Source organism: Salminus brasiliensis, chromosome 14 (genome assembly GCF_030463535.1).
Source record: "Salminus brasiliensis chromosome 14, fSalBra1.hap2, whole genome shotgun sequence".
Lineage (NCBI taxonomy): Eukaryota > Metazoa > Chordata > Actinopteri > Characiformes > Bryconidae > Salminus > Salminus brasiliensis.
Window position 1 is genome coordinate 5,394,083 of NC_132891.1, and position 12,101 is coordinate 5,406,183.

Here is a 12,101-nt window from a genome sequence, read left to right on the forward strand (position 1 = left end):
CTCTAAATGATGCTTGGCTTGGACGCCACAGCTCTGGGAAAAACCTTTAATTTACCCCTTCATGCTCCAAAACATATCTGTTCTGTCATAGTAACTGTTGCTAGGTTAGACATATTTTGACAGCTATTTTGACAGCTACTGTTTGGTTAACCAAAGAAAACTACCTCTAAAATGGATGTTTTAGGTGAATGTAACATAAGGCAGTAGGCTAAAAATAGCAGTATCACAAAGCTTTAGCAGAATACAGAGGAATACATTCATGAAAATGTTTTATTATTTAAAAAAAATAGCATAGATTTCAATGTCCGATTAGTAAGGCTGCTCTTTCAGATAAGCTAATGAACCAAAATAGCTAACTAGTACAGTGCTAGATGCTAATGAGGACACAACATCTTCTACACAAGATCTTTTCTCCTTAGCGGATGATGTGCCAACATTTTTACTGTTTCTGGACGTAGTTGGAGGAGTAAACCTAGATAGCAATAAAGCAATCAGACCCTTGGTAGTGTACATAGACATTCAGACACTCTTGATTAAGGATGCAACGAGACTTAAGGCGTCAGGATTGACGTAATCAATACTTTACAAACTTTGTAAAGCAAACAAAAACAAATGAACACAGATATAAATTAACCAAATGTTTGTTTATTGGTCAATAAAAATAAAAACCTGAGCTGGACCTTGGCACAGTGTTGTCTAGGCTCAGGCTTTTATTCTGAAATTCGACGTCTGTGAGATTAAAGAGGAGCTGGCAGCTCCTTCTTCCCTGGTTCTCCTTATATGGAAGACAAGCTGGATTACTCACTGAGAGATGATGACAGGTCGAGGGCACGTGAACAGATCAGTCCTTTGGATCAGACGAATTGTTTAATTGTAATTGACAGATATCCGATCCCCGTATCGGATCAGTGCATCCCTATTCTTGATTCTTGGTAGCAAATCAAAACTGTCAAAACACATTTCACAGTTCTGTTAAAATATAAACAGTTAACTGAATAGTCAAGGACCCAAACACGTCCCAACATATATATCAGACTTCTGCTAGTAATGTGATGCCATACACGAAATAAATAAAAAAGCTTGACCTTAATTAGCACAGTTCATTTAGATACTTTGAGAACAAATGACAGCTACAGGGAATGCTTTGCTACAGTTTCTCTGTAGGTTGCACAGCAGACATTTAAGCAAAGCCTCTCAACATCAGCAACACTTGCATCCATGGGCGGACTGCTGGGGCATGGATTGGTCAATGGGGACAGTGGCTGCGTCCCAATTGAGTACTACCAATAGTAATATTAATAGTGCGGGTTTGGCAGGTTAGTACACGAAAATATTAACTTAGTAACCCATGTTGCTATGGCAACATACAACACTGGAAAGTTCTCCTCGCTAATCTCAAGGCCATCACAGCTGCACTTGCATCATTATCCATATAAGTGAGTCGCTCCTTCATTTCTGTTTTGCTTTGAGGGGCTATTCTCTGGTGGGCCATAGCCCCTCAGTAACTACAGGGACCTCTGTACAAACTGGAGGGGCTATTCTCTGGTGGGCCATAGCCCCTCAGTAACTACAGGGACCTCTGTACAAACTGGAGGGGCTATTCTCTGGTGGGCCATAGGCCCTTTTAAGGTTTGTACAGAAGTTCCTGTAGTTACTGGGTACTAGCCCTTAGTGTGTGATAAGACATGGAGTGTTAGGGGTTAATAAACCCGTCCTGAGCTGTGCGTTAGTTAATGCAGCAGTTAAACTGCTTTTAAGCTTAAGTTCTCAAATCAGTCCTCAGGGACCTCCAGATAGTCCTGATTTTTGCTCTAACCCAACTATCTGTGTGTCCCCAAAGACTGTTTGAGAAACACTGCTTTAAGGAAAAGCCTTTTTGTAAAAGAAGAAGTGAAGAAGTGTGAAGAACCTAAATGACAAGTTCCATTAAGCTCCATTTTTTTTGTTTTCTACAGCATTGCTCCAAAGAACACTTTTTTTGGCATCTTCATCTTTAAGGACTGTATTAATTTGAGTGGGCAGCCCCGTCCTTCAGCTTCACAACCAGTTAGCTGCAGATTGCAGCTTTTTAAAACGTCATCTGAAGAGCGAGATGGGAAATTGATTTGAGCCTGGCAGGGTGAACTGTAATCACACCGCTATGTGTTTTCTCGAGTCGTCTGCCTTCCTTTGTGCACGACTATGATTTTTCTCTTTGAACGTCCTGAGATGACTACCCCCCTCCCACCCCCATTAATCCAGTAAACACCATTCCTCTTGCCTTGAAACTCAGCAGGTCCTCTTTTGGGCAGCTGTACATGTACCTCCTGTCAAAAAAAGGCCTCCCTGCGACATCAGGGAACACACCAAGGGAAGTTAAGGCTTTATGCAAACACAAAGGCGGCATCAGCAGTCTACACATTCATTATTCAAGAGGGGATAAAAGGCTGGGCTGCTGGTTGGTGCCAGCTGCGTCTGTCCAGCGAGGGGACGAGCACAGCGAGAGCGGAGGTCAGCCAGAACTTGCCATTTAAAGCTGATCTCAGATTAGATCTGGATAATATATTTTTTTTCCCCCATCGTGGCTAAAGGTTAGGATGTAGGTGATAAAGGCGGTTAGCGCTCGGGCATGGAAAACTGGTCTGAGTTCAGCAGGAAAGGGTCAACTGTGACAACAGCGGTCAGCCAGTGGGGTTTCATCCTTTGCCATGTAAAGACGGAGCCAAGTTAGGACTGGACTGCGCGAAACTGGACAGTGCCAGTTTATCCTTGCCATTTGTTCTTCTCCACTGCAAGGAATAGCAGGCTGAAGGTTCTTCGGATTGGTGGCAAACCTGTTGGAGATGGTGCTATCTAGCACCGTAAAGGGTTCCACTATCACTACGAGTAAAAAAAACCCTTTGTGCTTAATGGTAGATGGATAGATCTGGTCAGATGAGTCCCTGCTCACCTTATTCTGGACGAGTGCACGTGGAACGCCCACCAAAAGAAAGTCACAGGCCTGAATGCTTGACCCCTACAGTCTGTGGGGGTAGATTATTGGCATGCTTTGGATCCACTTGACCGCTTAGAAGAAAAGGGTCACTGCAAATCAATACAAAGATGCTCTGACAGACCACCTTTATCCCACCATGAAACCTTTCTATTTTAATGGGAGTGGTCCATCCCAGGGTGACAAAGCCCCCAGCCACAGGGGTCAATGAAGGGTTTGATGATGATGAAAATGATGCAAATTTAATGCCGTGGTCCTCAGCGCTCTCCATCAGCATCATCAAAATAAAGATTGAGGGACTCTTTTGGGGGAGTGGTGCTCATCCCGTTAATGACGGTCCAGAGACTTGTGATAGAGCTGTTGGTGGATCGGTGGCCCAGCAAAACACCTGAACATTGATGTATGATGATATTCAGCATTACTGAAACTACTGCTTTAGCTACTGTATGTGACGGGTGTTGTTTTCGGCACATCGGTCTATTGGGTTTCACAGCTAGGTGCTTTACTTCCTGTAATATATATATATATATATTCTACTGTATAATGTATTCCGTATATACACACAGTCGGACCACCAGTATACCAGAAGAAAAGCCACAAGATCTGTCTGATGTTTTGGAGATGTTCTGACCCAGTCGTCTAGAACTGACTGTTCATTTGCTGCTTAACATATGTAGATAATCAATAGGTTCAAGTGACCTCTCAGCAGTGCAAATGTTATGGCTGATCGGTGTACATATTTTAATATATATATATGCTGACAGGCCATGTAAAACACATTGATTATCTGATTATCTATGTTAGGCAGCAAGTGAACAGTCAGTTCCTGAAGGTGGTGTTTTGGCATGAGCATGAGAATCTTCTTTATGTTGTCAGTAGTGCAAATGTTATGGCTGATCGGTGTACATACATATTTCATATATATATATATATATATATATATTTTTTTTTATGTACATATATACACATATATACACACACTAATACACACATATATATGCATACATATATATGTAGCTATATAGCTATATATACATATATATATATACACTTGTCAGTAGTGCAAATGTAATGGCTGATCAGTGTACATACATACATATTTCCTATATGTGTATATATAGGTGTATATAAAGATGTACATATATACACATTTATACACATATATACACACACACAACACACACACACAAACACATATATATATATATATATATATATATATATATATATATATATATATATATATATGAAATGTGTACGTATGTACACCGATCAGCTATAACAAATTTGTAAATTATATTATTTTTAAGGTATACAGAACCATGACAACATAACCCTGCTTTGACTTTGCCTGGTTTAAGGGTTTGGTAGAAAACCTTTTGTTGAAAACGTTCAATATTATTATGAACATAACCATATATAGATATAACGGCACTACAGTGGTATAATATCACTAATACTGTCTAATCTTATAAGGAAGAACAACGTATGGCTAATTTCCCAGGCCGAGATTATGCTCAGTCTTGGACTACAATGAAGCACAGAGTAGTCGAGACTTAGACTTGTTTGGGAAACTGGCCCGTAAGGACGGAGTAGGTTTTTTGGACCACCCCCAGAACATCAACAATGGGTCTATACAGTGAATTCTACCTATATATACATATATACATATATATACACTATAAGGACAAATATAGTGAGACACCTGCTCTCATTCATTGCTGCATCTGAAGTCACGGGTATTAAAAACAGTGTCTCCTGCTCCCTGCCTCTACTGTCCAGGGCAGAAGGCGGCTTTCTACTAGATTTTGGAGGAGCATTTCTGTGAGGATTTGATTGCATACAGCAACAAGAGCATTAGTGAGGTCAGGATGTTGGATGATCACCATCCCGCCTCATCATCCCCAACTCCCCAGCTCATCCCAAAAGTATTGAATCCCTCATTCCAGAGATGGACACAGTTGCACTGCTCCACAGCTCACTGCTGGGGGGCTTCATGCCCCTCTAGCCCACGGCTCGTGATTTGACATGGTGCCAATAGGGTGATGTGTCTTATCTGCTCCAGATAGTCCTATTGTATTGGCAGTACTTCTCTACCCAGCATGTTTCCTCTCTGTGCCTGGTGTGAGAGCTGTGCTCAGCTGTGTGTCGGACAGGACAGATGAAAGTCTTACTGACCTGCAGGACACGGTCACTTCTATCTTGGTGGCAGGAACGCTGCTGTGGAGAGGGTCGAACTCCTCGATGGAAGCCATCTGCTCCTCCACTCATGAACTGCTCCTCAACTTTCCTCTGATCTCTCCTCTGATCTCTCCTCCAGGGTTTAAGCCTCACGCGCCCCGGCTCTCACACGCACAGCATTTACGCGGGAAAGGAGAAGCGCGTCCGTCTGAGCGCAGCAGAGTGGAAGAAGTGCACGCGCACAGTCTTCAGCATGTCTCCACAGAAGAGGGAGTGCGCGCGTGTGCGCGCCCGGATACCTCCTCTGCCCACAGCTCCTGCTGGACTCTACACGCGCCTCTGAGTGGAAACACTAACCACGCCCACCACTAAAGGGGCGCTCGAGCTGTCTATCAACAGCTATATTAATAATAATAATAATAATAATAATAATAATAATAATAATAATACATGATTACTTTTAATAAAGTAATAACGAATGAATATGACTATACATATAAATACAACCTAATACTACCACCAATGGCACCAATGATTAGTGCTATAATAATAATAATAATAATAATAATAATAATCGAATAATTGTTGTTGTTGTTACTGGGAATGTTGTTAATTATGTTAATGTTACTAATAAAATACATAATATGTGGAACACCTCTACTATATGTGGAATACTACGATAATAATAATAATAACAATAACAATAATAATAATAACAATAATAATAATAATAATAATAATAATAATAATAATATGTTCTGTTTTGTTATTTACTTTAATGATGTTAGTTCTGTTACTGATTGCTTTTATTTTATTATTCCTAATAAAAAGCTATATTTGTAACCATTACTCCTATTAATAAAACATATATATATATATATATATATGCATACTATGATGATTATTATTATAATTATTGTTGTTGTAATGATAAACTGTGAAAATGTGATACTGTGATTCTATTACAGCTAATAATACATAGCAGTAAACAGCAGTATGTAGAATGCCATATACTGCCAATAATAATAATATAATAATAATAATAATAATAATAATAATAATAATACTTTTATATATAAACGTTTTATTAGTAGTAGTATTCATGGTATACCACAATTATATCATAATTATGATCATAATAATATTAACCAATATTATAGAAATCGAATTTTGAGCAAATCTTGATATAATCACTGATGGTCTTCTGTTTGTGTGAGCTGTTATTAATAGAAGGAAGGGCAGCTGAGTAGTGCTCAACTGTTTAATAGGGCCTCTCCTAATTGGGAGAAGTGTCTCCACACTCCACATTAATCAGGGGGAGGTACACACCCAGGCACACTGCAATTAGCAGCTCTCCAGTTATCCTTTAGGGCCAGTTTCCCAGACCCAGATTAGGCTCAGGTCTAGACTAAATTGAATGATGAGACTGTGAGACATTAGTGTCAGACTAGGCTTAATCCATGACCCTCAGCGTTCACCTATAGGTTCACACGCTGTGTAGAGTCCTGTAGATAGCTTTTACTGTAGAAGCTCCAGATCCCACCAGAACAGATGAAGCAGATGAAGATAAATCCAGTAAAAAGGAGAATCAAGAGCTTCTCATTCTGAAGAAAGAAAGTAGGTGAGATCTTGTCGGTGAGCTAGTCTGAAGAACAGAGCTCGGTTCCTCCAGGTTTCTCCTGGACGCCCTCCAGTCCAGCCAGCACAGCGTGGAGGATGTGTTCAACTCCATCAACAGCAGCAGCAGCAGCAGCAGCACTGATTTACCATCATTAAGCCCTGATTTACCATCAAACCAGGTGTTGATCTGAGGAGAACTCCCAATAATACTAGACTCCATGAGGAGAACTTTGAGAGGAGATGTTCTAATGATGAACACAGTGATGGAGAACCACCACCACCACTTTCTCTAGGAATCTGCCCAGATTAGTTATGTCTGCATGAATCCTGATACTGAAGTCATGCTTGCTGAGTGCTGCTACGCTAAAGGAAGGCGACACATCTTGGTTAAACTGGACTGTTTTCTTTGTTATCACTCTGAAAACTCCCTGAAAAGCCTGTCTTACATAATATACTTCCGCTGGCATGGCAACAAGGACATTGCTATTTTATGGACCAGAACGTTCCAATGACTATAAAGCTTATAATCTATCAATACTGCTAAAATCCCTGTGGTTGCCTTGACATCAATACCAGTACAGACAATATACCACCAGAGATGGGCAGATTACTTCAGATCAGAAATGTACTGCTATAATGAGGACAAGCTTAAAACCATTCATAATTGGTAAATTCATAATTGCATTTATTGAAGTTACCTATTTTTCAAAAATTATAATCCTCAAAAAGGTAACTGATAAGCCTCTTCCCGATTAGGGTCAGGTTAGGCCCAAAGCCTACCCGGAATCCCCCCTGGACGAGGCGCCAATCCATCATAGGGTGGCAACTACTGATATATGAATGTGACATATTTTCATATTCGGTATCGAATCGGGTATTGGATATTTTAATTAAAACCTAGTTCTGAGTCTTAACCACAGTGTTCAGAGAGCGCCATCGGGCGTCCTCAAGGCCCCATTAACAGACATTATTATCCCCAGTCGGCTGCAGCAGCAGTGCGGACGTTCTCAGAAGGTAAATAAAGGAGTTGAGGTTCTGCAGTGTGGAGCTATTATACAGTGGAACCTAAAAAAAACAGACCATAATATCTGACCCTTTATAAAACTCTCACTGAAACACTCTCACTGTTTTACCAGCGGGAGAACCGGCACTCGCCTTCCTCTGTTTATAAACCAGCACTGAAGAGCCCATTCAGAACCTCCAGAGTGGAGGCTAATGCTAATGCTAATACACACACATGCTATAGAAACCCCAATCACACACACTCAGCACACTCACCCAGATATCAGTCCAGAGTGTGTACCACTACACTGTACTGCCAATAGAATAGGACTCTCTGGAGCAGCCTAATGCTCATGCTAAGGCGTGGGCTAGAGGGGTATAAAGCCCCCCGCATTGAGCTGTGGAGCAGTGGAAGAGCTGTGTTCTCTGGAATGATGGAATGATGGTGGTGCTCCATCCAGTACTTTTGGGATGAGTTGGGGATGATGAGGATGAGGATGAGGTTCTGACCTCACTAAAGCTCTTGTCACTGAATGCAATCAAATCCTCACAGCAATGCACCTCTAAAATCTAGTAGACAGTCTTCCTCCCTGGACAGTAGACCGTTACTCCACAGAACAGAAGCAGGATCAACTCTTTTAATACCTTTGATTCTGGAAGAAACAAGGAATGAGCAGATGTCCCAATACTTTTGTCCATATAGCGTATGTCGGTTAGACGAACAGCTCATCTGATGTACTTTAATGAAGGACTGACTAGATACACTGGATGTTGGTGGAAACTGGAAACACTGGGCGTCCTCCAGGAGATCCTTGGATAACCGTAATTAATCTAGTTAAGCGTGGTCCCTGCCCACTGCCCTACCCACTCCACTGCCCAGCTCGAATTCCAGGTAATCCCCTCCTCCAGCTCCTCTACCAAAGCCATCCTCACTTTCTCAAACAACAGAAGTCACTGACAGAGGCGGCATGCCAGAGCTGCACTCAATTTGCCTCCTCGAACAGGCACAAATTGAAATTCCTCACCAGAGGAAGTGGTGAGAACAAGGACAGGAGGGGGGGAGAGGTGGGAGAAATGCAATTCCATTTGGCAGATACCCCCCTTTTCCCAGGGTTCTCACTGTTGTTAGGGCGCACAGGCCGATAAACCCAGCTTTAGCCTAACCGAACCCATCCTCCAAGCGCTTTAATTGTCCCTGGGGTGCATCTCTGCTTAGCTTTCTTGTCACACAGCCGGGGCGAAGGATAAGGAAACAGGAATTGGAAGACTCATTACATCCTGAATACAAAAAAGACCGCCAGCGTCCTCCTGTCCTTGAGCTGCCAATGCAATCCCAGCCCGGGTGCACAGCAGCTTGTGCCAGGTATAGCAGTGGCGGCGACGGCGGCGGCATGCTTTAAGTGGCCTGAAGCGGAAGCGAGAAGACTGTGAAACCTGAAGGACCCTGGTCTTGGACAGACAGGTTTCTCATCATGTTTATAATCATTTGTCGTAGTTCGTGAACATTGCTGCTCATCCCACACGTTCGTATCGTGGCTCAGAAGCAAAACCTTCAGCTTATCTTTCAGTGGAGGCCTGGATGAGTCCCTGAAAGGACGTTGGGGCTTCACATGAAGTTTTTCACAAGAATGATCTCAGGTGATTTTCCATGCAATAATAAGGAATGCGTAAGTGCATTACCCACCCTGGCCTGTAGAGGTCACCAGTGCTATTCACTGTTAGCTGTTACTGGCGCTTTATAGCATTTTCTGATTTTGAACTTATGACGATCACGATTACAAAGTAAGGCAAGGTTGGGAGTCCAAACCCCCGAGAACGGGAGGACGCAGTAGGGTAACATGCAGAGTGGTGCGTAATGCATTCTGGGATATTTGGCTGTCCACACAAGTCACGTTCCTGTTGCGTCCTCGAGAACACGGGCGGGACAGGAACACAGCCGGGCGTTCGGACTGTACTCGGCTAGAACTCGGGCTGCTGTCGCTGACGTTTCACAAGAACACAGGAACACAAGCACCATCGACCGCCATCGTTATATTGTGACCTCTGCCCAGGGGGAGGCCGAGTCACATGGCTGGAGGTTGCGAAACTCGTGGACACTCTCAGAGACAGAAGTGTGTTGCGTTTATACGCTCGTGCCCCAACATCACCCAAAACACTATTTCTCTAAACCTGAGTCTCTCTGGATGGCTTTCTCTCGCATCGTGGCCTGCGAGAGCCCCTGGGTGCTCCATCTGTGACAGGCTTCTGTGGCCCGTTATCAGGGGAGGCAGGTGAACTGGCTCCTCTTGAATAAAATCCAATGGATGTGTTTGTCTAAACCTTCCTCCAAAACAGTCTGTACAGGTTTTTAGGTACAGCGGCGACGTGTTGGACAAGATTACATTTCTTTTATGATCGTTTGATGTAGTTTGTCCATATTGCTGTTCATTCCTCCAGTTCATCAAGTTCACATCGCCTCATCTTTCAGTGAAGGTCAATAGTAAAACAAAAAAAAAGTGGGAGGGGGTGGATGAGTCTCGAAAGAACATGAGAGGAATTTGTTTTTCTGAGAAAAAAAAATTACAGGTAAAGGAAAAACTCCTTGCAAAAGAAAGAAAAAAATTAATTATTAAATAAATAAATTATATATATATATATATATATACATATATTATATATACACATGTTAATTATTTCAATTAATTTAATAATTAATCAGGTGATTAATAGGGAAAGCTAAAGTACATTACCCATCCTGGCCTGTAGAGGTCCCCAATGCCATACTATTAACTATTAGCACCCATGTAATTATAAACCCATGTAAGCCACATTAACTAGGTTTTTAGCCATTTAGCTCCATTCACCTCATGTATTGAGTCAAGAATCAAACATACCATACCTCAAATGTATGCCAGACGTTCGTGTCCAAGGTGGTCTTCTTCTTTAGCTTACAAAGCTAAAAGCTCAATGGAAGCTTAAACCCCACCAATTAGCATCATGCAAATAAAAGACAGGCCTAGCTATTTTTTTCTAATGCTAAAATTGAACCTTTAGTGTCAGCAGATACCAGATACCTGCATCATATGCTTTGGTTAAAGATTTTAAGCTTTAAAATTAACTGCTTTGAACTGAAGGTGAACTTGAGCCCATCACTTAAAGCAGCAGTATGTAAAATGATTAAAGCAGCTGCTCCAGAATCATGTTGATGCTCTACTGACTCGTTGCTATTTCACTGCTGACTGCACCACGTAACTTTGGTGAAGCCTGCTTCACTTTCAGTGCTGATTTTATATCTCGTAGGCCTTATTTGGACGGGATTAGTTCGACATGGGGAGGTGGAGTAATGGAATTTTACTACAGGACGTCCATAAACCTTATGAGAGATTCGCACAGGGTAAGCGATCTCTGTATAAATGACTGAGATGGGAGTGGCTTCTCGATTAATACACTGCTGTCACCTCCAGAAAAGATGATAACCAATTGTGTAACCCATAGTAATAGTGTAGATTATACATATTTAATTATTACCAACACATATGTAGGCCATCAGCTACACTACCCAAAGACTCGCCTTTAGCTGCCAGCAGTGTAGCGCCTCTGAAGAGTCCTGGTCTTGGACTTTTGGCTTTGACAGGTTTGAGGTATCTGTGCCATTTATGATGAAACTAAATGCCTCCTCGATCTCCTCCGTACTGGAGAAACACCTTGAGAAAGTCATTTTCCACAGGATGATGTGGTGATGATGGAAAATGTACCCACATGATGATTTACACAGGATTAATATAGCCTGAGGTTATTTTTATGGCTCGTTTTACTGAAGGTAAAGAGCCCCAGAACATTTACTGATGTAGAAGAGCGCAGTCCGTTAAAAAGAAATGTAGTCCTAGATTTGGACAGGACTAAAATCACCCCCCTCCCCATGTAAAACTAAGCACATATGAAAAGAGCTTTCACTTGTTATGTGCCACAAATAAAAGGGGACTCAGAGTGCTGCAGTAAAGTACACTATCCACCTGCAGGGGGCAGCCATGAGCAGAAAAGTAAATAAATAAAAATAATAGTTCTCCATACTGCTGCTTTAAGAGGCCTGCGTTTTTGCCACATTTGCAAATGATCTCTGTTCTGATTGGCTGCTCTGTACTGGGCCTAAAAGGATTAGATCAGCTTCATTCTTTTATTCCCTCCAACATCCATCCACCCATCACCTTATCTACTTTTTTCCCAGTCAGGGCCATGGTGGGTCCAGGCTGGGCCTACCTGGAACCTCTGGGCATAAGGCAGGAATAAGCAGGTCCATAGCAGGCTACCACACACACCCATACACTCGCCTAGGGAGACTTTAGCAAAG

At 42.1% G+C, this 12,101-nt stretch overlaps 1 protein-coding gene across 2 annotated transcripts in view; it reads right to left on the reverse strand.

The window, feature by feature from the left end:
- The window catches only part of cpne9 (copine family member IX), a 65,062-nt gene extending 59,608 nt beyond the window's left edge, over positions 1-5,454 (reverse strand). For both annotated transcript variants that reach the window (XM_072696567.1, XM_072696568.1), the window contains exon 1: positions 5,150-5,454. In XM_072696567.1, coding sequence (XP_072552668.1) covers positions 5,150-5,226 — 77 coding nt within the window. In that variant the 5' untranslated portion in view covers positions 5,227-5,454. The remainder of the gene's footprint in view (positions 1-5,149) is intronic.
- Between the last annotated feature and the right edge of the window lie 6,647 nt (positions 5,455-12,101).